Genomic DNA, 27,342 nt, shown 5'->3' with positions numbered 1-27,342 from the left:
TGTGGAGAGAGAAACAGAGTTAACGTTTCATGTCAAGGACCCTTTGTCAGAACTGGAAAAGGGTAGAAAAGCAACAGATTTTTAAGCAAGTGCAGGGCCAGGGAAAGGGGGGAGAAGATAGCACAAAAGGGAAGGTTTGTGATAGAGTGGAAGATAGGAGAGTTTAAAATACATCAAAAGTTCAACAATTTTCAGACTATAACCTCGGCCCCTTTTTTTTTCCACATGGCAGCTGTTAATGTTTCTGCCATTCCAGTTTACACCTCTTCTAGACTCATCTTTTCTTTAAATAACTTCTCCCATTACCATCTCCTTTTGCCTTGCACCATCATCCCATTGGTCTTTTAATCGTTCCGACATAAGAACATAAGAAATAAGAGCAGGAGAAGGCCATACGGCCCCTCGAGCCTGCTCCGTCATTTAATACGATCATGGCTGATCTCATCATGGACTCAGGTCCACTGCTCTCTGCCTGCTCTCCATAACCCCTTATCGTTTAAGAAACTGTCTATTTCTGTCTTAAATGTATTCAATGTCCCAGCTTCCACAGCTCTCCAAGGCAGCGAATTTCACAGATCCACAACCCTCAGAAGAAATTTTTCCTCATCTCAGTTTTAAATGGGCGGCCCCTTATTCTAAGATTATGCTCACCAGTTCTCGTCACCCCTATCAGCGGAAACATCCTCTCTGCATCCACCTGGTCAAGCCCCCTCATAATCTTATAGGTTTCGATAAGATTACCCCTCATTCTTCTGAATGCCAATGAGTAGAGGCCCAACCTACTCAACCTTTCCTCATAAGTCAACCCCCTCATCTCTGGAATCAACCTTGTGAACCTTCTCTGAACTGCCTCCAAAGCAAGTGTATCTTTTCATAAATATGGAAAGCAAAACTGCACACAGTATTCCAGGTGTGGCCTTACCAATACCTTACATAGCTGTAGCAAAACTTCCCCGCATTTATACTCTATCGCCTTTGCAATAAAGACCAAGATTCCATTGGCCTTCCTGATCACTTGCTGTACCTGTATACTATTCTTTTGTGTTTCATGCACAAGTACCCCCAGGTTCCGCTGTACTGCGGCACTTTGCAACCTTTCTCCATTTAAATAATAATTTGCTCTTTGATTTTTTCTGCCAACTTTCCAACTTTCACACTTTCCAACATTATACTCCATCTGCCAAATGTTTGCAATTCCATGCTAGTTTACTTTCAGAGTCTATCTTCCCTTTCTTAATCATTTTTTGAGTCATTCTTTGTTGGATTTTAAAAACTTCCCAGTCTTCTGTCCTCCCACTAGTTTTGGCCACATTGTATGCCCTTGTTTTTAATTGGATACCATATTTTATTTCTTTAGTTCGCCACGGATGGCTCTCCTTTTCTCTTACACCCTTTCCTCCTCACTGGAATATATTTTTCTTGAGTTATGAAATATCTCCTTAAATGTACACCACTGTTCATCAACCATCCTACACTTGAATCTATTTTCCCAGTCCACTTTAGCCAACTCTGCCCTCATACCTTCATAGTCTCCTTTATTTAAGCTTAGTACGCTGGTTAGAGATCCAACTTTCTCACCCTCCATCTGAACTTGAAATTCAATCATGCTATGATCACTCATTCCGAGGGGATCCTTTACTAGGAGATTGTTTATTAATCCTGTCTCATTACACAGGGCCAGATCTAAGATAGCATGCCCCCTATCACAGACCTTCTCTTTTGTTCTTTCCTCTCCTCCCCTTTCTTACAAATCTGTTCCAGCTCTAACTTTTTCCAGATCTGACAAAGGGTCATCGACCTGAAATGTCAACTCGGTTTCCTTCTCCACAGATGCTGCCTGACTTGCTCAGTATTTCCAGCATTTTCTGTTCTGATTCAAGTGTTTTATTGGGGAAAGAGCAGGGGAGTGGGACTAATTGGTTAGCTCTTTAAAAGAGCCAGCACAGGCATGACAGACCAAATGGCCTCCTTCTGTGCTGTAAGATTTATGATGATTGAAGTGACAGCATGACAAAACATGAGCTATAAAAAATGCCATTCAAGAGGCACTCTGATGAGGAATTCAGTATGAACGCTATGATTGCAAGCAGCCATCTAGCTCAAATGATCTTGAAAAGTTTGGTTTGAAATTTGAGCTGGAGGGGGTGAAAACTTGTTCTCAATGAAAGTAAAGCCGTTTGCTATGATCACGTATACTACATACATGCATTTGCATGTTGCAACAGTCAACATCCTTAATGATCACAAAAGTGTAAAGACTCCTTCTCAAAGGGCTGATCTTTCTTTTGCCACCTGGAATTATATTTTCTTGTGTTACAAGTGCAAAAATAAATTTTTCCTTTCTCACAAAAGTATTTGTGTCCTTGCGTTACGAAAAACATACGGAATGGTGAAGGACTATCACCTGAAGTTCATAATTAATAAGCAGGTTGAAGAACTAATAGTCCTGGGCACAACTGAGGTCCAGTGTATGCTCTGACCATTGATCGGGACATGCTTGCACTGGAAATTGGAATGTGCTCACCTAACCTTGTCTGGGCAAAGATGCTCTTTATGGGGAGTCTAGGCCTTGTCTTGGGAGAGTAATTACTGCCTTCAGAAGCAGTGTACGACTGAGCGTCATGTGATCTTCACGACTCCAGGTATGGCTCTGGATGGCCTCCTGGAAAGGTTTTCAGGACTGCCCATGCTCCTTACGGTTGTGACTGGATCAGATCAATCTTGGAAGCTTCAAAATTGGTGCAAGTTCCCCCAACAGCAGTGCTGCCAGCTTTCTATTTGAGGTTCACCAATTACATGGCATCAGCATAAGGTTCAATAGGGCAAATTAAAGATGAAATAGCAGCGCATTTGGAAAGCAGTGACAGGATCGGTCCAAGTCAGCATGGATTTATGAAGGGGAAATCATGCTTGACAAATCTTATAGAATTTTTTGAGGATGTAACTAGTAGAGTGGACAAGGGAGAACCAGTGGATGTGGTGTATTTGGACTTTCAAAAGGTTTTTGACAAGGTCCCACACAAGAGATTGGTGTGCAAAATTAAAGCACATGGTATTGGGAGTAATGTATTGACGTGGATAGAGAACTGGTTGGTAGACAGGAAGCAGAGAGTTGGGATAAACGGGTCCTTTTTAGAGTGGCAGGCAGTGACTAGTGGGGTGTCGCAGGGCTCAGTGCTGGGACCCCGGCTCTTTAGAATATACATTAATGATTTAGATGAAGGAATTGAGTGTAATATCTCCAAGTTTGCAGATGACACTAAACTGGGTGGCGGTGTGAGCTGTGAGCAAGACGCTAAAAGGCTGCAGGGTGACTGGGACAGGTTAAGTGAGTGGGCAAATGCATGGCAGATGCCGTATAATGTGGATAAATGTGAGGTTATCCACTTTGGGAACAAAAACACGAATGCAGATTATCTGAATTGTGGCAGATTAGAAAAAGGGGAGGTGCAACAAGACCTGGGTGTCATGGTTCATCAGTCATTGAAAGTCGGCATGCAGGTACAGCAGGCGGTGAAGGCAGCAAATGGTATGTTGGCCTTCATAGCAAGGGGATTTGAGTATAGGAGCAGGGAGGTCTTACTGTAGTTGTACAGGGCCTTGGTGAGGCCTCACCTGGAATAGTGTGTTCAGTTTTGGTCTCCTAATCTGAGGAAGGACGTTCTTGCTATTGAGGGAGTGCAGCGAAGGTTCACCAGACTGATTCCCAGGATGGCAGGACTGATATATGAGGAGAGACTGGATCAACTGGGCCTTTATACGCTGGAGTTTTGAAGGACGAGAGGGAATCTCATAGAAACTTACAAGATTCTGACGGGACTGACAGGTTAGATGTGGGAAGAATGGTTCCGATGATGGGGAAGTCCAGAACCAGGGGACACAGTCTTAAGATAAGGGGTAGGCCATTTAGGACTGAGATGAGGAGAAACTTCTTCACTCAAGAGTTGTTAACCTGTGGAATTCCCTACCGCAGAGAGTTGTTCATGCCAGGTCATTGGATCTATTCAAGGAGGAATGAGATATGGCCCTTACGGCTATAGGGATCAAGGGGTATGGAGAATGTGATATCTTCACAGAGCACAATACACACAGCTCCTAACATGACAGGCAGCTCGCTCGGAAGCCTCCGGAAATCTGCCTGGTTCTGTTTATTATTAACCCTGCACTTGCAGTACACAATATGTCCACAGCCACAGTGTGGAGCTACAAACCTTACAAGCTTACAGACATTACACTTCTCCCTCCTTAATGAAGAAGCCATCATAACAAACATCATACATAACTGTCATGTTTACACATAACACAGGATATAAACTTACTTTTTTTTCAATATTTACAAATTTAACTTTACCACGTTTTCTGTTTTGAAGAGGATACCTTCGCTCTCGAACAGAACCTTCCAAACATGGTGTCGAATCTAAACTCATTCGAGGCTCATCCTGAGATACATTTTCCTCCACGGAATTTCCTTGATTTTCATTTGAACTCACTAACTTCAGGCTCTTTGTTTTTCTGATTCGGACTCAGACTTTCATTCTGATTCTCTCCTGGATTTGTTTCCAGTACATTGGATTTAGTATTTGCTACTGGTGTATCAAAACTATCTGATGAGTCAGAAATAATTGAATTATTCCCACCTTCAACTCCTTCCATGTAGGTAAAATATGATCAATATGAACAAACCTAACCTGTCCATTATCAAACATCTTTACCAAATATGTGCAAGGACCACATATCTTCATTCTTCCTGGTAACCACTTTAACCATTTATGGTGATGGTTCTTCACTCTCACCTTCTGGTTTAATTTCACACTTCTCTCTTTTACTCTACCTCTATCATGATTCGCTTTCTGTCTTAATTGTGTCTCTTCTACGGACTGTGCCAAATTTGGTTTTAACAACGAGAATCTGGTTTGTGGCTGTCGTTTGAAAAACAACTCTGCTGGTGTTCTACCAGTAGTTGTATGAGGAGTATTTCGATATGTAATCAAAAAATTAGCCAATTTGTTATCCAATGACAACTGTCATTTCGTTGGATTTGGGTCTAACATTTGTTTTGAGGGCACATTTTACAATTTGTACAGTGCGCTCTGCTGCACTATTCGAAGCAGGATGGTATGGTGGAACCTTGGTATGTTTCACACCATTTTTACTCGTGAATTGTGCAAATTCTTCTGAACGAAATTGTGGTCCATTATTTGAAACAATCTCTTCAGGGAGGCCAAATGAAGAAAATAATTTTCGTAAAATGTCCAATGTTTTACTTGTTGTTATTTTCCACATTGGAAACACCTCAACCTACTTCGAATGGCTATCACAATGAACAATTGTTGTCCTTCTAACTCAGCAAAATCAATATGTAGCCTTTGCCACACTCTGGGAGGCCATTTCCATGGCTGTAATGGTGGTGGTTACTTGCTTACCGATTAACATGTCGTACACTGACTCACGATGTACTCTATATCTTTATCAAGGCCTGACCACCATAAATAACTGCGTGCAAAACTCTTGGTCAAGCACATTCCCATGTGCTGGTCATGGAGGTCTCCTAATAATCTGGACCTGAATTCATTTAGTATAACCACTCTTGCACCCCACACGATATCAGTCGATAAAGATTGTAATTCATTCCTACGAATTAAGAATGGATGTGTATCTTTGTCTGTTACCTGGTTTGGCCATCCATTTGCAGTATACTCATACACCCTTTGACATCACTGGGTCACGTTTGGTTGCTCTAACAATCTCTTCAGCTGTGACTGGCAGTTCATCAATGTATGAAAAATAAAATACTTCTTCCCTATCGGGTGTAACTTGTGATGGGGAAGGCAATATGGACATTGCATCAGCATTACTGTGATCAACTGATCGTCTGTATTCAATATCATATGTATATGTTGACAAAATCAAAGCTCATCTCTGCATTCGGGCTGCAGTTAATGTTGGAACTGGGGACTTTGGATGGAGGATTGCTGTCAGGGGCTTATGGTCCGTAACGGTGGTAAACTTACGACCATACAAGTATTTGTGAAACTTCTTGACCCCAAAAATTAATGCCAAAGCTTCCCTCTCAATTTGCGCATAATTACTCTCACTGGCACTGAGAGTGCGTGAAGCAAAAGCAATTGGTCTCTCCTCCCCACTACGTGATACATGAGAGATCACTGCCCCAACTCCATACGGAGAGGCATCACATGCTAGCTTAATCTCCTTAGATATGTCATAGTGAACTAATATGGTGCTCTCTACCAATTTGATTTTACACTCCTTGAATGCTGTATCGCATTCTTTTGACCACTTCCAATGGACCAGTTTTTTCAAAAGTTCATTCAGTGGATGTAATACTGTAGCCAAATTTGGTAGGAACTTCCCATAATAGTTCAAAAGACCCAAGAATGAACGAAGTTCAGTGACATTCCTGGGAGTGGGTGCATTTCTAATTGCATCCAATTTTTCCATGGTTGGATGTAAACCATCTTTGTCCACTCTGTACCCTAAGTACTCCACTGAGTTTTTAAAATAACTCATACTTACGAGCAGACACTCGTACTCTGTGCTTCTCTAGCCGTTTGAGGAGTTCATTCAATATGTTATGATGAATTTGCCTATTTGGTGCTGAAATTAGGATGCCATCCAAATAACATACTACCCCTTCAATACCTTGCAAAATCTGGTTCATTACCCCTTGGAATATGGCAGGGGCGGAAGACACTCCAAATGGTAGCCTATTAAATTGATATAGGCCTAGATGAGTTTTTATAGTCAAACATGACTTGGACTCCTCATCGAGTTCAAGCTCTAAGTCGGCATTCGTAAGATCAAGTTTTGAGAAGATCTGACCAACCTGTCAGTGTTGCGAACAAATCTTCTATATTCGGCAATGTATTGGGGACATTACTCTCTAAAACCTGGTTTACGGTTACTTTATAATCACCACATAACCTTACCTTACCATCGGACTTATGTACAACAACAATGGGTGCGGCCCAATTACATCGATCTATCTTTCAAATAATGTTTTCAGTCTCTAGTCTTTTGAGTTCTTGCTCAACGTTCTACTTCAGTGCGTATGGTACGGACCGTGGCTTGTAGTAAATCTATCTAGCGTCCTTCTGTACCCTGACACTCGCCTTGAAGCCTTGGATCGGACTGCCCGTTTCGCAGAACACCTTCGGATACTTCTTGATATCATCCGTTGATGAAAATCTCGCTTCCACACAGAAAATCTTACTCCAATCCAGCTTCAGTGAGCTCAACCAATTTCTTCCTAGTAAGGCAGGCTTGTCTCCTTTCACCACTATTAGAGGCAAGTTCTGAAATTGATCTTTATATTTCACCGGTACGGTGATACGACCTACCACAGGAATTTTCTCTCCCGAGTAGCCTCGCAGCTCTATCTTGTATTTCTCCAGTTGGAAATCACGCAATTTGTCGAGGTACAGTGACTCCGGTACTACACTCACGGATGCACCGTGTCAATTTCCATTGGTATCTTGAATCCCGCAACACCTATGTGGATTTTGATGCTTTCCGAATCGCTGTCCGTTAAACTCGTGCTCCTGATGACATGTAACTCTAACATCTCCTCGTCCGGTGGTTGTTCTTCCATGCTATGTAGTCTCTTGGGATTTCTACTCATAGCTTTGAACGCTGGACTCATAGCTTTGGAAGCTGGTTTACCTTTCAGTTGGCATGCCTTCGCAAAATGCCCATACTTCCTGCAGAAGAAACACTCTATCTTCACGTAAGGACAACTTTGAGCAATGTGTTGTTCCAGGCACCTATAGCACGACTTCGACGCTCTGTTAGAATTTCCAGTTTTTGAGACTTTGGGCCCCCACCGTCTTTTACCTTGAACCTGCAGGTGATTTACCTCGGTTGACTGACGACCGTAATTAATATTTAATTCTCGGGAATATTGTTCGACCATGCTCATCGACCTCGCTGTCTGACAAGCAATCTCAAAAGTCAAGTCATCCGTCATCAATAACTTGCTTCTGATCGCATAATTTTTCACCCCACAAACAAAACAATCCTGTAATGCGCGGTTTTGAAAGTTTCACAATTACAGTGCATCGATTGCTTTTTTAATGCTACGATGTAATCACTGATACTACCATTAGCCTTTTGATTCCAAATCCCGAAATGATAGCTTTCAGCAATTTCTAACGGTTTGGGGTTATAGTGCTGCTCCAGCTTCGTTAAAATCTCTTTAAGTGTTGTGTCCTTTGGCTCGTCAGGCACAAGCAGATTTACAAGGGTTTCGTATAATGTCGGACCCGCCTCCGATAAGATCATCGCTTTCTTACGTTCCAACACAGCCCGGTTCTGGACTGCATTGTCTGGAACTTCGATTATGTTATTTGTAGTGAAATACATTTCTAGCCTATTCAAACACGCTTTAAAATGTTCCCAGTCGTGTCTATATTCCCCCAAATGTCCAATTACACCTGCCATTTTAATCTCTAGCTGTTCACACCGTGTGCTGTATTTTGCCCCGGATTTTGTAGCTTTTTTCCAAAGACAGAAACTTCCAAAGTCTCTCTGTCGGCTGGCTGAATCCTTCACCAACAAAATTTAAGCTTTAAATCATCCGAAAGATCCCATCTCAATCACCAAATGTGATATCTTCACAAAGCACAACACACACAGCTCCCAACATGGCAGGCAGCTCTCTCGGAAGCCTCCAGAAGTCTGCCTGGTTCTCTTTATTATTAACCCGGCACTTGCAGTGCACAATACATTCACATCCACAGTGTGGAGCTACAAACCTTACAAGCTTACAGACATTACAGAGAGAAAGCAGGAAAGGGGTACTGAGGGAATGACCAGCCATGATCTTATTGAATGGTGGTGCAGGCTCGAGGGGCCGAATAGCCTACTCCTGCACCTATTTTTTTATGTTTCTATCACACATCTGTGAATAGCTTTCCATGTCCTTTGATTTACAATTGCAGCATTCTACGTTGCTGGGCAACTACTGACCAGTTTCCTACTTTGTTAAGGGGGGGCAACTCCTTACCTATCTTGCAGAAAATACTGTCGAGTCAGAGTGGCTGATGCCATCTGTGCTATAAGTAACCGGGCAAGGCATTCAGCGGCAAGAGGGATGTTGCCCACCACAAAACCTGGCAGTAGGTCTGTGTGACTGCCAATATAGAGGACTCGACACCAGATCATGTGACCTATTCCCTTACCTCTGCAGCTGAAATCAAATAAGATGAAACCAGAGTCTCAGCCAACCCACCAAGTAGCACCCTTTTAAAGGTAAAAGCAAAGGGTTTGTCAATCAGTACTTGATGCCTCTGCAGACTGATTAAGAGCTGCTGCACATTAAAATACACCATGTTATGGGATCAGGAGGATCCTAAGAGGAGAAAGGGTGTTGGGGGGAGCAGGGGTGGGGTGGTGAGGGAATTCAGCAAAGGGAGACTCCAACATACAGCAATTCTACCTCCCCCCCCGCCGCCACCACACACATATCCTATGGTTGTCACACCATAAAGCCTTATAATGGGCAAGAGTGCTGCACCAAATAATGCATGATGTTATTGTGCTAAAATTGAGCTGTATCCATTAACAGCAGTAGCGTCCAAGCTTGAGGGGCTGCTTAGTTGTGCACGGTGGCACCACCTGGGGAATAAAAGTTTAGAATCATTGATCTTATTTATTTGCATATATCTTTCACTCCAGATAACAGATTTAAGTGTTCTGATTCAGGATTTGTCCAATGACCCTTTCCAAATCTCCAGGCTAATAAAATTTGAACAGAGCAAAGCAGAGAAACAAATAGAAGTGGACTTTGAGAGCTGGACTGCCAGAACTCAAGGACCAAAAATAGCTCCTGGGATGTAGCTTTGGATATCCATGGTGCTAAGCAACAAAGTCTAATTGTTCAGTAAAAACAAGGTCAGGTCATTCAATGCAATTGGTCTTTTTTGGTCAGGAAATTTTTTGAAATTATAAAGTGCTTTGGCTCAGAAGCACCAAGCATCAAGTAACTCGCGTTTCTATCTCCTTTATTTTCAAAAGATTCCTTTGCATCTGTAACAGATTTTAACATCTGGAATACACTGATACGCCTATTTTAATTCATTCTTAGTGGATCTCCTGTGGTGTTATTCACCACGAGTGAGAGGACATGCTGTTTTCATAATAGCGTGTATGCCATGTAATGCACAGTGCATCACCAGAGTCACTGACTTAGTGACTGAACAAGTCAAATTCCATTTTTATTACAAGGTTTTCTTGATTGCATTCTACAATGCTTCTGAGCCAAAGCACTTTATAATTTCAAAAAATTCTCTGACCAAAAAAGACCAATTGAATTGAATGACCTGACCTTGTTTTTACTGAACAATTAGACTTTGTTGCTTAGCACCATGGATAGCCAAAGCTACATCCCATTAGCTATTTTTGGTCCTTGAGTTCTGGCAGTCCAGCTCTCAAAGTTTCAGGATTTCAGTCTACAATTATGTTCATCTGTGCATGAAAACGACACCAGAGACTTTGCAAAGTAAATGTTCCTTTACTTATCTTAGCTTTTCATCATGTTATTGCAAAATATGTTTATTACAAACCTCACAGTGGATAGGCTTCAGTGTAGGGGAATAAGGGCAATTGGCATTTTCACAAAGTATTTTAAGCAATTTAATTGACTCACCCACTCCTTTCTTTTACTGCCAAGTTCTCTTGACAGAATTGGAACTTTTCGTGAGCCAGTAGTTTCTAATTGGTAGTTTTCTGGACATTTTGATCAACATTCCCAAATTCATCACTTTTTGTTGCTGTTTTACTTTCAGCCAAAATATCCTTTGGCTGTACGCTGCTTTTAAAAGTCAGCAACATTATACTATGTAAAGTATAGATGCGCATCCCTTTAACGGTTGTAAGTCTAATCACTTGCGCAAACAGTGGGTCCATGCAGAGGGTCAATTAAGAGACTGCTTCTATTAAATAAGCATTAGGTGGCATTATAAAGATGCCAATTAAGAGACAAAACATCCTGGATCTTGCACACCTGGAAAGCTCCTGTGTTTCTTTATAATTTTCTTTTAAGTGCGACACAGAAAGTTCAGCATGACAGACAAAAAATACACAAGAGACATATATAGATCATATTTTGGAATACTTGAATATAAATTGGTGCACACATACCTTTTATGTTTAACTTAAGTACAGTTTATCAAAGTTTGAAGTTCCCCCTGCTCCCCAGACATCATGCTTATGACACAATGCAGCCAGAGGATATAATTTTCTCCCAGCGAAGCCTGTTTTAATCTTGAACATTTTTATCGGTTTCTTCAATTATGCTATTCTGCCACTGTAGTTTCCACCTAATCCTTACCTGGGGAATGCCACACTACCCCCTTGGCAGAAGGATAGGAAATCTTCTCCATCCCCTATAGTGTTTGCCTCGCTGTGAAAACAGAGTAGGTCTTTGGGATTATAATCAATACAGCTAAGCTAAGTGGCAGTTGCAGAGAGCTCCAGCTGCAACAGCAGGGAAAGAATGTAAAATGAGTCTCATGTCTTGGCTTAGACTTGTAATAATGCTGCGAGACGAACAACACTCAAAATGTCAAGTGACTATTTAACTCTCTCCATTTTTGATTAGTTTGTGACTATTTTAAAATTCAGACAGCTGCTGTGGTTATGCAGTTTATGAACATTATATTGTACAAATAAGCATTCAACCAGAAACCAAAATGGTGACCTGTGATTGCACCACAAGGTGTAGAAACTGCACCTTCTATTACCTAATTAAGCAGGATTGCTCTGGAGACTTCAGGAATTGAAGATTGCGCTCCTGGACACTGCTATGAATAACTCAAGAAATAAATCATAGGAGCATTAAAAAAGTGTTTCCTCTCCAATTTCTTTGAACACTTTTGCTCTTCAGTTATGAAAATATTGGAGATGGGGGGGAAAAAAAAGACTGTTTGAATGGGCAGAGCAGTTGGAGGCAGGAGGTCATGTGATGAAACATCCAGGGATACATCTAACCAGAGTTGCCAACCCTATCAATGAGGCAAAGACTATCAGTTGCAGGATTTTTTCTCCATTTAACTCTAGTGTTATTTTTAGCACTATAATGTTGATACAATGTATGAATTCACAGGAAGATTAATCAGTATTCATTTTAGAGAAACTATTTGGCTGGTTCCCAGAAGTTTACAATGAAAACTTATCAAAATATTGTTTCACAAATCAGGTTAAATAGCAAATATTTGCATAAAGAAGTTTCTCCTTACCGAATGATAAAAATCTTTCACGGCTCCTTCCCCTCCTGCCCACTAAATTAAATTACATGCTTCACTTAAAACATCTCCCAAAGTCATGAGGCTGAAAGAAACTTACTTTCCATGCTGAATTATGTAATAATTTGCTGTAAGTTTATACTTTCACATTCTTAATTCCAATGCATTTAAACATCTGTACTCTTCAATTTCCTCACAATTGCAATAAAAGACATACACACACAATTGTAATACAGGTATTACAAATCATTGTTAGGCATATTTCAAATTTGACCTTTAAAGTTCAAAATCAAGCATATATTTTGAACTTTTAAATTTGAAATTCATTACCAACAACCTGATACAGGTACACAAGTTCCACTGATAATAACACAACTTAATTTATGCTGAAGAATTCAAATACTGTATTATTCTTCTGGATGTACAATTTTAAAAGTCTTGCTTATGCATGTACTTCCTGTAAATGTCAATGACTTGCCTTCATACTTGGCTGTTATGCCGATTTGTCACAAAATTTCCATCAAAATTAAACTTACCTCTGATTCAACTCTCCAAGCTTGCTTTTCAAGGAAGTGGTGCTGATGCTTACGAACAGGAGGGCTCTCAATTGTCTCTCCAGAATACATGGTGCTCCTGTCCTTGGCCCCACCCGTCTCGGAGCAGCTAAAATCAGGCCCAATGCTGACTTCCCCCATTTGCAGCTGTTGTCTATCTCTCTTCTCTCCTCTTCCTCCGCAACTGGCCTCTCGACCAATGCTGCCTGCCATAGGAATTTTTTTTTTTGAAAGAGTATTGATTTTAAATAATGCAGCTTACCATTACTTATAATGCAAGAAACCGGCACTATTTAAAATAAATATTCCAACTGCTTTTGGCCGAGGTTATCTCAGTCACTGCTGTGAAAATCCTTTGAAGAAATCCATTTGCAGTCCTTATTCCACACCCCAGCACATCAAATCTCCAAAACCAGCCCCATCACACCCGAAGCATTACATCTCCCTCCACCTCCTGTTGTCTCCCGAGCACCCATGTCTACCTCTCCATTGCCAACCTTTCCCCAATAAAACCTCACCGTTGTGCTTTAGCAGCAGCATCCCACTATCCCTTCCCAATATATTTACTTGCAGCACCCACACTCCATCACCATAGAAACATAGAAACATAGAAACATAGAAAATAGGTGCAGGAGCAGGCCATTCAGCCCTTCTAGCCTGCACTGCCATTCAATGAGTTCATGGCTGAACATGAAACTTCAGTACCCCATTCCTGCTTTCTCGCCATACCCCTTGATCCCCCTAGTAGTAAGGACTTCATCTAACTCCCTTTTGAATATATTTAGTGAATTGGCCCCAACCACTTTCTGTGGCAGAGAATTCCACAGGTTCGCCACTCTCTGGGTGAAGAAGTCTCCCCTCATCTCGGTCCTAAATGGCTTCCCCCTTATCCTTAGACTGTGACCCCTGGTTCTGGACTTCCCCAACATTGGGAACATTCTTCCTGCATCGAACCTGTCTAAACCCGTCAGAATTTTAAACGTTTCAATGAGATCCCCTCTCATTCTTCTGAACTCCAGTGAATACAAGCCCAGTTGATCCAGTCTTTCTTGATAGGTCAGTCCCACCATCCCGGGAATCAGCCTGGTGAACCTTCGCTGCACTCCCTCAATAGCAAGAATGTCCTTCCTCAAGTTAGGAGACCAAAATTGTACACAATACTCCAGGTGTGGCCTCACCAAGGCCCTGTACAACTGTAGCAACACCTCCCTGCCCCTGTACTCAAATTCCCTCGCTATGAAGGCCAACATGCCATTTGCTTTCTTAACCATCCACATGTCTACCCTCCCACTACTACACAAAGCAACCTCTTCCACACCACAAGACTTCTCTCCCACCCAGTCATGATTCCACTTCCACTGGACCCCAGTACCCACTTCCCAGCACTTTCAAATACTACAATCACCCTTCTCTATAACCCCACATCCTGCAACTCCCTCCTCAGTTCTTCCAAACCCTCGCTCTCATGCATCATGACTCCCCATTCGTAATTGCTAGCATTAGCTTCACAATCCAAATAACCCCAACTCCCCACAACCGCTACATGCAAGTACTTCCAACCCAACTGACTACCTACAGCCTGGAACATCCACCCCATCATATACCTCTGCACCCTTTAAAAAAAAGTTAAAATTAACTACATAGTTAAACTAACTTTTAGTAGTAATGGAGGCCACCAATTTAGCTTCCATAAAATATACATAATCTTTGAATTCAAGCCAAAAAATCTCAAACACACCGACAATACTCTCATAAAATGCCAAATTATCGTACTCTATTTTTTTTAAGCAGTCACCCCAATACAATGTTTTATGCTTGTAGCTTATGTCCTCCAATTCACTGTCAGTAACACCACAGGGTATCACTAAATTATCTTTTACCCAACTGAACTAACTTAGGAATTCAATTGCAATTGACTTTTTCTGAATAATTCTCAACAGAAGATTGTGAAGCTAATGCTAGCAATTACGAATGGGGAGTCATGATGCATGAGAGCGAGGGTTTGGAAGAACTGAGGAGGGAGTTGCAGGATGTGGGGTTATAGAGAAGGGTGATTGTAGTATTTGAAAGTGCTGGGAAGTGGGTACTGGGGTCCAGTGGAAGTGGAATCATGACTGGGTGGGAGAGAAGTCTTGTGGTGTGGGAGAAGTTGCTTTGGTGTAGTAGTGGGAGGGTAGACGTGTGGATGGTTAAGAAAGCAAATGGCATGTTGGCCTTCATAGCGAGGGAATTTGAGTACAGGGGCAGGGAGGTGTTGCTACAGTTGTACAGGGCCATTTTATCCTAAATAAATCCTTACTGGTCGAAGTATGACGGTCAGGTTTACTATATCTAATGTTGGATACTAGTTACCAATATTTTCCAACGTGCCCTTCATGAAACAATAATTTCTTACTTCTTGCAGATGTTCAATAGCTTTTTAAAAAATAAAACCAAGAAGAGCTTCATACATTGTAATTGTAAACTCTGACAAAGGTGATGCAGCATAGCAATTAAAATAATCCTTTTTACAATTAAAAATGGAAGCACTACAAAGCTTAAGTGACGGATCATAAAGCTATGTACGGTTATTTGGCTGGTAGAACGCAAGAGTGGGAAATGGCTTTAAATGATCTGTTTTTAAAAAAAAGAAGTGAATTTACTAAAATGGATAAAGACCATCTACTCTCCAATGAATTCACTTGGAAAAACTGCTGAAAGATGCAATGTGTCTGAAACTGTATTTTGAACAGAGATGTCAACTCAAGAGACATTAAATAACAAGACATTTCAAATACACAGGATGCAGCCTGAGTGGCCAACATCCAACAGGAATTTCAATGTGAAAAGATAGGAAATAAACATGTGCTTAATGCTTCGAAAAATCCCACAAAACCTTTTGAAATCGAAGTTGTGCTTAAAAACAAAATGGGATTTTTGTCGAGCAAAGCAGATTCACTTTGCAAACTATTTGACTGTGGCAATTTGCATTCGGTACGGCAATAGAACGACACATTTTTGGTATAATAGATATTGATATAATTTAGAACTATGGAATTTTATGAGACCTTGTTGAAGTTAGTGAAGACAATTAAGTGTTTGCATATGAACAGACAGACACCACAATAGGTTTTCCCTCTCCAACCTGGCCATCTCCCTCCTTCAGTCTTCCGGTCTTACCCATCACGCAACACACACAACCTTAGCAAGAAACTAAGAAGAAAAAAGGCTTTAAAAGCAACAGGATTCAGGCATCATCTAGGATGTTTTTCCTGATGCAGATTTCCTCATTGATCAGAGAGCAACTGTGTTGAACTCCCTTCCCCCACACCGCCTGCTGTGACACTCGGTCACACAGTCTCAGGACTGGGAGTACAATAGAAGAGAAATCTCAGTTGGCAATTGTTTTGAGAAATACAAGGGTAAGGGGCTCCCCATTTTCACATTCCTTAAAAATAACCTGGTAAGAACACCAATTAAGGATACATTCACAGGCTGGACAATTGCACTCGATCAATTTTTATTGTTTTTAAACAATATTGATTTTTTTTTTAAACCACTAGAACTAGATAGTGTAAAAGAATGTAAAAAGCAGGTGAAAATCAATTAGACTGCCAACATTTTATATAGCCATTAAAATTACATACAGTGCACAAAATTATTTACTACTGGTTTGGAAGTTATTTCGAATATTAGAATTGAAGCAGACTTACCCTCGAGGATTCATACGACGGACTTGATTGGTCAGCTGATCCCCAAGAAGTTGTACCAGTTCTTTCTTCCATTACTATCGAAAGAAAAAGCCATATTGTTACTTAGACTGAAGAGAAGTCTCATAAGGTGTTTGTATCATTTTAGCCTTTGTTTATTACTTTATCCACACTACATAAAGTTAGTTTTTCCTTTCTTGAAAGTTTGCAGTTAGGTAAAATGTCGCCGTCAGATTCCACAAAATCATTTTCTATAATCTTATAAAACCTAATACTACCCACCAAATAATTTTCTTGGAGAGTTATAGCATGAACCACTGCTGTGCCCCAGTAATTAACATTAATTTCATTTCCAGTTTTTACTGAACATTTGTGCTCAGGGCAACAGGATGCAAACATGAGGAAATGAGCCACTTTTCCATGTTGGACCATTGCCAGCACCAAGCATTTTTAAGTCACTGCAAAGCTATGAAGTAAAGTTCCCTCGAGCTCTGTTCCGACCACACATCTTAGCCCCAACCACAAAAAATATCCCGACTGTGCCAGTGATATTTTCCATACAAACCATCCCTGGAGCCCCAAATTACAGGTTGAACCTCCCTTATCCAGAACTCCCTTATCCACAACCATCCCTCATCCAGAACCATTCCCGGCCACCGGGTGGCGCATGCGCAGAACTCCAACATGAACAAATTGAAGTTCTTCCACGCTGTTGACTCCTGCAATCGCTGGCCTGACCCAGCGATCCACCTCCCCTCTCCTCCCCCTCCCCCCCCGCCCCCCACAATGATCTCTCTGCCGCACTCGCAGCCCCAAGCCACCCGATATCCTCTTGCTCAGTACCTGCACCATCCAATTTAATGTGACCACCCCTTGTCTGGAAAAATCCCTTACCTAGAACAGGCCAGGTTCCGAGGGTTCCGGATAAGGGAGGTTCAACCAGAAGTACCATATTAGAGGCAGGTTTGCACTTCCCACCAGGAATATTTTTGATGCTGCCCAAACCCATGTAACTCAGACGCTTAAAAGCGATTAGAGGGGAGATTTTCATCAGTTTCGGCTGGATTCAAATCTAGATCTCAGAATTGAATCAGTGTTCTGCAGTCACCCAGTGCACTGACAAAAGCATTACATGTCCAGTATGAAAACTTTCCCATAAAAGTGTGCTGAACTTGACTTCAGCACCAACTCCCATTCATTAAAATGCCAATTCTAACTGCTCTTCACTGAATTTAAAAACCCTGGAAGAAATGTAGAAAAACACAAGAATAAAATTCTAAACACATCTTTTCCCCCAATATTTCTGATATTCTCTCGACACCCTTCTTTTCCCAAAGACTGCAAAAATCCTGGTTTATGGATCCACAGGTAACAGCTCTCCATTACTTCACCCATTCTGGTCTTGAGCCCAACAGTGGGTAATTCAATCACAAGTGCTTTCAGACCCAAGCCCAAATCTATTCTGATCTGTTTATTGTTGCCAACGGTCCACAAACTTCCAGTAGTTGTTAGGTCACGTTCATTTTACTCTCCTTCAGTCAGTAGCACCATTACCATCCCATTTTGACCAAATCTCGACACAGACCAGACAATGTAGGACTCTGTCACATGAGGCAGTGTATACTCATTTATTGATTTATTGAGGGGTTCAGAGGGAATATCACACTCCGACTTCCAAACTCACAAAAAACAAGCTGAAGTCAATGCCCAAGTAGCAATATTAGTTGTTTTACTTTAAGCAAAAGGATGTGAAACATTTGAGCATTTTACTACCAGCTGAGTGGCTACATCTCCAGAGGAAACGAGAACAAGCAAATCAGAGCTCAAATCTCTTATGCCACTTGCATCTCATGGGGAGGGGGAAAACAAGGAGAGAGAAGTATTATGACCACAACACTCTGGCGACAAACAGGGATAAGGACAGCACTCCAATATCTCACACACACAATTCTTGGGGAAAATCAAGCAGCAATGGCGGCTCAAACTGCATTCCAGAGTGCTGGATAATGCTACCTCATTTACATCAAGAATAGAAAGTGGGCATAGTCCAAAGGTATCGTAGGTAGAACAGTAACAACTTGTACTAATGTAGCACCTTTAACGTAGTAAAACATCCCAAAGCGCCCCACAGGAGTATGACTAAAAAAACTTGCAGATGCTTCAAGATTGCCTCAAGTTTTAAGACATTGGTAAAGGAAACATTAATTTTTTTTTTTAGCATCGATGCAAAGCTGGGAAGATGTGGCTAACAACAGGCCACACTGGAGGGCTGCATCAGGGAGACAGAGGCTGAAGAGAGGTGGTTGAGAGAGGAAATAGAAGACAGCAAAGTGGAAAGCACGAGTTAATCTGTGCAGCCTTCAACATCTGGCCGTGATTTACACCTGCACCATCTGGGACAAGGACTGTCACTCAAGAACTGGGTGTTTCAATCACTCACAATGTTGCAGCAGGGTAAAGTAACAAACTACTTTGGCGCTTACACTAATATCTTTCAAGACAGACAGCTGCCATGTGATAGATTTAGATCATAAAAACATAGAAAGTAGGTGCAGGAGTAGGCCATTCAGCCCTTCGAGCTTGCACCACCATTCAATATCATGGCGATCATTCCCTCAGTACACCTTTCCTGCTTTCTCTCCATACCCCTTGATTCCCTTAGCCGTAAGGGCCATATCTAACTCCCTCTTGAATATATCCAATGAATTGGCCTCAACAACTCTCTGCGGCAGGGAATTCCACAGGTTAACAATTCTGAGTGAAGAAGTTTCTTCTCATCTCAGTCCTAAATGGTCTACCCCTTATCCTAAGATTATGTCCCCTGGTTCTGGACTTCCCCAACATCAGGAACATTCTTCCTGCATCTAACCTGTCCAATCCCGTCAGAATCTTATACGTTTCTATGAGATCCCCTCTCATCCTTCTAAACTCCAGTGAATAAAGGCCCAGTTGATCCAATCTCTCCTCATATGACAGTCCAGCTATCCCTGGAATCAGTCTGATGAACCTTCGCTGCACTCCCTCAATAGCAAGAACGTCCTTCCTCAGATTAGGAGACCAAAACTGAACACAATATTCCAGGTGAGGCCTCACTAAGGCCCTGTACAACTGCAGTAAGACTTCCCTGCTCCGATACTCAAATCCCCGAGCTATGAAGGCCAACATACCATTTGCCTTCTTCACCACCTGCTGTACCTGCATGCCCACTTTCAGTGACTGATGAACCATGACACCCAGGTCTCGTTGCACCTCCCCTTTTCCTAATCTGCCGCCAAGTGATAACATGGATGCAGTGAGATCCTTTTCTTTTTTAAAAAATTTCAGTATTTTACAATTATTAAAAATACTAGCAGTGGATGATCATGCTCAAGAACAGTTTTCCAAAACAGTACCGTGTCAAGCAGCATCCCGTTAGCCAGCTAGCTCTCCACGATCAGGAAACATGTCCACTATTGATAAACACCATCGGCTATTACGTTTAAAAGAAAAATCCTGCGATTAAAAAAATAACAGCACTTTAAAAATCAACGATGGGGCGACAGTAGTTGCGAATACTCCTTGTACTTAGACTACTTGTAAATCCTTGTATTTAGATTAGGAACTAAATGATGGGATTCCATCATCATAGGCAGTCCCTCGGAGTCGAGGATGACTTGCTTTCACAATCGCAATGAGTTTTTAGGTGACTGAAGAGTCCAATGCGGGACCTACAGTCTCTGTCACAGGTGGGGCAGTCGGTGGTTGGAGGAACGGGTGGGTGGGGGGCCTGGGTTGCCGTGTGTTCCTTCCGCTGTCGACGCTTGGCTTCAGCTTGCTCTCAGCTTGTTCAGCGCCTTCCCGGATGATTTTCCTCCACTTTGGGCGGTCTTGGGCCAGGGATTCCCAGGCGTCGGTGGGGAGGTTACATTTTTTTCAATGAGGCTTGGAGGGTGTCCTTGAAGCATTTCCTCAGCCCACCTGGGGCTCGCTTGCCGTGTCGGAACTCCGAGTAGAGCGCTCGTTTTGGGAGTCTCGAGTCAGGCATGTGGGCGATGTGGCCCATCCAGCAGAGCTGATCGAGCATGGTCAAGTGCTTCGGTGCTGGGGATATTGGCGTGAGTGAGAACACTGACATTGATGCGTCTATCCTGCCAATGGATTTGCAGGATCTTGCGGAGACAGCATTGGTGGTACGTCTCCAGTGTTTTGAGATGCCTGCTGTGTCTGAGTCATATAGGAGGGAGAGTATCACCACTGCTCTGTAGACCATGAACTTGGTGCCGGGTTCGAGGTCCTAGTCTTCACTCTCTTCCTTAGATGACTGGAGGCTGCACTGGCACACTGATGGGGATGTTGGACCTTGTCATCGATGTGTAAGGGGGTAAAAAGTACACTTCAGAAGCATAAGGAAATTCGGAGGTTCTGAGGAATCGGGAGTTCCTCTGTCTTACGGTATGGATTGTAATATTGACCGATTATGTAAAATTCGTTTATGTAAAGCACGCTTATACACTCGCTTGCATTGGGTTAAGAAGAGGGAGGCAACAATGCCTGATGGTTAATGAACCATCGTAAATAGCCAACACTGCATTGACCCTTAGCACAGAAAATAGATGAAAACATACACAGTACTGAACAACAAAGGCAATGGAGAATCAACAGCCTAGAAAGATAACATACCCTGGGAAACAAGGTCAATCAACACATCATGAGAAACTAAGGCAAAGTTGAGCACATTCCAGAAGGGTGACACCGTGGCAGATGGACAGGTGGGGGAAGAGCCACTCAGAGCCAGTCTGAGCAGTAGGCCAATCGGTGGTTTTGTAAGAGGGTGGCACAAATCGAAAAATCGTATAACTGTGCTTGTAGAACTCTTGTATTCTGAAGTGTTCATCGGAACATTTCCCGAACATGTTCAAATAAAACCGGTTAACCGAGGTTTCATCTGCGTGATTCCATGGTTGCTATACAATACGGGCGGCTGTCGATTCCTTATATCAGGGAGTCCACCTTGAGGAACAGAAATCTTCTTTTTTCCCCAACAGATGTCTGCCCTTGTTGACAGTAGGCTCCCGAGGTATGGAAAATGGTCCATGTCGTCCAAGGCCTCGTCGTGGATTTTGATAACCGGGGGGCAGTGCTGTAAGGAGGAGGCAGGTTGGTAGAGGACCTTTGTCTTACGGATGTTTAGTGTAAGGCCCATGCTCTCGTACGCCTCGGTGAAGGTGTTGACGATGGCTTGGAGTTCAAACTCCGAGTGTACGCAGGCGTCATCTGCTTACTGTAGTTCGATGGCAGAGGATGGGATGACCTTTGATTGGGCCTGGAGGTTGAACAGATTCTCATTTGTCCTGTAATTTAGTTCCACTCCAGATGGGAGCTTGCTGAGGGCAAGATGGAACATTGCAGCAAGGAAGATCGAGCAGAGCATTGGTGCGATGACACAGCCTTGCTTGACCCCGGTCTGAACGTGGAATGGGTCTGTGGTAGATCTGGTGGTCAGGAGCACGGCTTGCGTGTCATCGTGGTGCAGGCGGAGAATGATGACAAACTTTTGAGGGCAGCCAAATCGGAGGAGGACACTCCATAATCCCTCACGGTTGACAGTGTCGAAGGTTTTGTGAGGTTGAAGGCGGCCATGTACAGGGGTTGGTGCTGTGCCCTGCATTTTTCTTGTATCTGCTGCACGGTGAAGATCATGTCCATTGTGCCCCTTCATGGGCGGAATCCGCATTGCGACTTTGAGGGGAGTTCTTGAGCAACAGGAAGGCAGCGATCCAGGAGGGTTCTTGTGATGACTTTCCCGATGGTCGACAGAAGGGAGATTCCTCTGTAGTTACCGCAGTCGGACTGGTCATCTTTCTTGAAGATGGTTATGATTACAGTGTCTCAAATCTACTGGCATGATCTCCTCCTTCCAGATAAAAGAGAGGTAAGGTCATGGATCTGTGCCAGTCGTGCTTCTGCCATGTTTTAGTGCTTCGGCTCCTGATGATTTGTTCTTCAGTTGTCGAATGGCCTTTTCAACCTCGTGAGAGCTGGGGTTGTGCTGAGATGGTGGCGGGTGGCATGCTGTGGGATGGAGTCGAGGACACTCACACCGAAGGCAGAGTCTCAGTTGAGGAGATCCTCGAAGTGTTCCTTCCACCGGGCACTGACTGCCTCTCTGTCCTTGATGAGCGCCTCTCCGTTCTTGGCCAGTAGTGGGGTAGGACCTTGGGTCTTGGGTCTTGGGTCATGGGTCGTCTTGACTGCGCTGAAGAATCCTCGCACTTCGTGGTTGTCGGCTAGCTGCTGGATTTCTTGAGTTTTCTCCACCCACCATCTGTTCTTTAGGTCATGGGTTTTCTGTTGGACCTCGGCCTTCAGACGTCTGTAGAGCTGCTTTCTTGCCCTCGAGTTGTGTTGCTGCTTCCAGTCCAAGAATGCCTTGCGCCATACTAGCTCCTGGATCTCCTGGTCATTCTCATCGAACCAGTCTTGGTGTTTCCTGGTCGAGTGACCAAGCGTCTCTTCGCAGATGCTGATTATGGAAGCCTTGAGGGTTGACCAGGCTCTGTGGATACTCTGCGTCTCTGGGTCACTGGGAGTCGTCGGGTTGGTAGCGAGACGCTGGCTGAATAGGGCTTTCTGAGCAGGATCTTTGAGTGCACCGGCGTTTGATTTTCCTGCAGCATTGTTTGTTGCCGTCGCTGTTGATCGTGATGGCAGAGCAAATTAGGCAGTGGTCCGTCCAGTAGTCGTCAGCTCCCGTCATGGCGCGAGTGATGCACACATCTTTGCAGTCCCTCGCTCGAATGATGATGTAGTCTAACAGAGGCCAGTGCTTGGAGCGAGGGTGTTGCCATGAAGCTTTATATTTGTCCTTCTGACGGAACAGGGTATTGGTTATGACGAGGCCGTGTTCTAAGCATTTTGTCAGGAGGAGGATGCCATTGGAGTGGCTTTCCCGACCCCCTCTCTGCCGATCACACCTTCCCAGAGATCAGTGTCCTTTCCGACTCTGACTTTAAAGTCGCCAAGGGGTGGGGGTGGGGGGGGTTAGCATGTCGCTCATTGGGACTTAGGACAGGGATTGTTCGAGGCTGGAGTAGAATTCCTCATTGGTCTCGAGAGTCATGATGCACAGCAGGGGGAGTCTCAGACGGCGTTTATTACGGTGAAGCCAACCCCATGGAGGCAGCGTCTGCTTCTGGTTTGCCTTTCCACAAGGAGGTGCAGCCACCACCTTGTTCTTTAAGCTGGCCTTCCCCTGCCCGCCGGGTCTCGCTTAGGGCGGAGATGTCAATGTCGAAGCGGCCGAGTTCCCAGGCAACGATAGCGGTGCGGCGTTCCGGTCTGTTGCTGTTAGGGTTGTCCATGAGGATCCTGATGTTCCAGGTCCCGAACTTCATCTTAAAGTGTGGAAATTGCCTGTGCACGAATTCTTTTAACGTGGGGTGGCCATTGCACACCAGCTGCCACACGGGCTTGACAGAGCAAGGTCTTGGTCCAGTGGCAAGGGAATCCAAAGCTACTGGAGACCAGGCTCTGCTTTATAGGCCTAGTTCATACACATACAGACACGCATACTTCGACTGTCTTCCTTCCCACAGGGCCTCTATCCCTGGGTTTCATAGGACGCAATGGCAGTCTCACGAACTCGCTGTTGGCCCATGATGCACCGCTGCAGGGCCACGAGACCGTTGCATGGGATTCCATACTGGGAGTGTGGCTCTTCCTCTAACCTCACTGCAAAAAGAATAACGTTTCACCAGTCACTGGTTTCAGTCTCCCATTACCTTGTATTTTTATTAAATTTAAAAACATAACTGATAATGGAATGAAATGGCACTGACCAACTGCAAGGGGATTTTATTGAATTGTTTCGCAAATATACTGTATTTTCTTGTGTACTATGCATATGGCGAGGCAATGACCGCTCACTCCATGAATGGGAATACAAACTGTAGAGCTTGGATTTTCAAACGCACTCATTTGTACTCTTCAATTCAGCTGTGGGCAACAGGACTTCAAACAGCTTTAATAGACAGTACTTGAATTGTCTCTTACAGACTTGGTTTACTTTGCTCAGTCCATAGCTCATTGTTACTGAAGTTCAATATAGTAGCACATGTTTGGCCTTGCTAGTAAACATGGACATTCCCTCCACTACAGTTCCGCGTTCGACAAGTTGGAAGGAGCCTGTTAAATACAGAACCGAAAGTACAAGCATCTGTCCCCAGTGCTTATCAGGAGAGCAAAGATTTAACAATAACCTTGCATCTTGATGGCATTTTGTATGGAATAATCAAGCAGCTGATAAGGAATTTAACCCACAAATAATTCATAAGCACAAGAAATGACTCCAATCGGTCCCATTCATAAATGTAGGATTCTTTCTAAATGCCACCTACTGTGCAGTATGTGACATAACACAATTTAAAATTTATTTTAATCTGGGCTATAGTAAACATGGAGGACACCTTTAAACCTATTTAGTCGCTTTAACCTTTGTGGGATTGTGTCCACCATATTGAGAACTACATTGGTGAAGTTACGTGTAGGTGCAGAACAAACCACCTGTAACTTATTGTGGAGCCCATTTAAATTTCTCACTCCGACTGGAACTGTACATCTCAATCTAAACATCAATGGCAACATGCAGCCTCATTACCAGCCGTCAGCCACAAACTTTAAAAAAAAATATTAGTTCCCGGGTTGCGGACGTCGCTGACAAGGCCAGCATTTATTGCCCATCCTTAATTGCCCTTGTGAAGGTTGTGGTGGTGAGCCGCCGCCTTGAACCGCTGCAGTCCGTGCAGTGAACGTACTCATAGGGCTGCTAGGCAGGGAGTTCCAGGATTTTGACCCAGTGACGATGAAGGAATGGCGATATATTTCCAAGTCAGGATATAGTGGGAGACTTGGGAGGGGAACTTGCAGTTGATAGTGTTCCCAAACGCCTGCTGCCCTTGTGCTTCTTGGTGGTAGAGGTCGCGGGGTTAGGAGATGCTGTCGAAGAAGCCTTGGCACGGTGCTGCAGTGCATCTTGTAGATGGCACACACTGCAGCCACAGTGCACTTGAGCCATAGTATTTATGTGGCTGGTCCAGTTAAGTTTCTGGTCAATGGTGACCCCCAGGATGTTGATGGTGGGGGTTCGGCGATGGTAATGCCATTTAATATCAAGGGGCGGTGATTAGACTCGCTTGTTAGAGATAGTCATTGCCTGGCACTTGTGTGATGCAAATGTTACTTGCCACTTATCAGCACAAGCCTGAATATTGTCCAGGTCTTGCTGTATGCAGGCATGGACTGTTCATTATCTGAGGAGTTGGGAATGGAACTGAACACTGCAATCATCAGTGAAAATCCCCACTTCTGACCTTAGAGTGGAGAGAAGGCCATTAATTAAGCAACTGAAGATAGTTGGGCCTAGGACACTGCCCTGAGGAACTCCTGCAGCGATGTCCTAGGGCTGGGATGATTGACCTCCAACAAGCACAACTACCTTCCTTTGTGCTAGGTATGACTCCAACCAATGGAGAGTTTTCCCGCTGATTCCCAATGACTTGAATTTTACGAGGGTTCCTTTATGTTCCACTCGGTCAAATGCTGCCTTGATGTCAAGGGCAGTCACTCACCTCACCCCTAAATTCAGATCCTTTGTCCACGTTTGGACCAAGGCTGTAATGGGGTCTGGAGCCGAGTGGTCCTGGCAGAACATCGGCGAGCAGGTTATTGCCGAGTGTCTCTTGATAGCACTGTCGACAACCCCTTTCAGCACTTTGTCGATGCTTGAGAGTAGACTGATGGGGGTAATTGGCCGGATTGGATTTGTCCTGTTATTTGTGGACAGGATATACCTGGGCAATTTTCCACTTTGTCAGGTAGATGCCAGTGTTGTCGTTGTACTGGAACAGCTTGGCGAGAGGCGCCGCTAGTTCTGGGGTGCAAGTCTTCTTCACTGCAGCTGTGGTCCATAGCCTTTGCTGTATCCAGTGCACACAGCAGTTTCTTGGCATCACATGGAGTGAATCGAATTGGCTGAAAACTGGCTGCTGTGGACCTCAGGAGGAGGCCGATATGGATCATCCACTCCGTAATTCTGGCTGAAGATGGTTGTAAATGTTTCAGCCTTGTCTTTTGCACTCGCGTGCTGGGCTCCACCATCACAGAGGATGGGGATATTCATGGAGCCTCCTCTTCCTGATAGTTCTTTAATTGTCCGCCACCATTCACGATTTGATGTGGCAGAACTTTAATCTGATCTATTGGTTGTGGGACCGCTTAACTCTGTCTTTCGCAGGGATGGGCAATTATTTGAGCTGGAGGGCCATTTATCAAGTTTTGGTGAGCTGTTGAGGGCCACCCAGCAACGTTGCACCAATCGCACGGTCCTGCGCAGGCCGCTCTGCGGATCTTGCTGCTGTAAGAGATACTGCGCATACGCAGCTGCTTAGGTGGTTGGCGGCATAGCAAATTTAAAGGGACAGTACGTGGAAAAAAAAAATCAGAGGAAACATTGCATAAACATAAATTCAGAGAATAGTCAGATGCTATCTTACATACACAGCATGTATTCGATAACTGCTTAGAAATGAGATAAAAGTTGAAAATATTGTGGTATCTTCTGGTCTGTGTAAATCAGTGCTGCAAAAAAAAACTGCACTCTCTTTAGCATCAACTTCCCACCTCAGTCATCCTTATATCCCTCTGGAAAGATTACTAATGCCGTCCCAATTGGTGCCAGATGAGAAATCTCCTGCTATCTTACTCTGGATACCGGGAGAGGACAGATGCAGTGCCACTTTCTTCGGTAAAAGAGTTTTGGAGATGAGCAGCCCTGATTCCACTCTAAATTGGATAGGGCCTATT

The 27,342-nt window shown here is 43.6% G+C and overlaps 1 protein-coding gene across 5 annotated transcripts in view; it reads right to left on the bottom strand.

The window, feature by feature from the left end:
* The window catches only part of tcf12 (transcription factor 12), a 318,722-nt gene that overhangs the window by 224,107 nt on the left and 67,273 nt on the right, over positions 1 to 27,342 (bottom strand). For all 5 annotated transcript variants that reach the window (XM_070858349.1, XM_070858348.1, XM_070858350.1 and 2 more), the window contains exon 4: positions 16,507 to 16,580. In XM_070858349.1, coding sequence (XP_070714450.1) covers positions 16,507 to 16,580 — 74 coding nt within the window. The remainder of the gene's footprint in view (positions 1 to 16,506; positions 16,581 to 27,342) is intronic.

The sequence above is a fragment of the Pristiophorus japonicus genome, chromosome 17, assembly GCF_044704955.1.
Source record: "Pristiophorus japonicus isolate sPriJap1 chromosome 17, sPriJap1.hap1, whole genome shotgun sequence".
Taxonomy (NCBI): domain Eukaryota; kingdom Metazoa; phylum Chordata; class Chondrichthyes; family Pristiophoridae; genus Pristiophorus; species Pristiophorus japonicus.
This window is presented reverse-complemented; position numbering and strand designations above follow the sequence as displayed.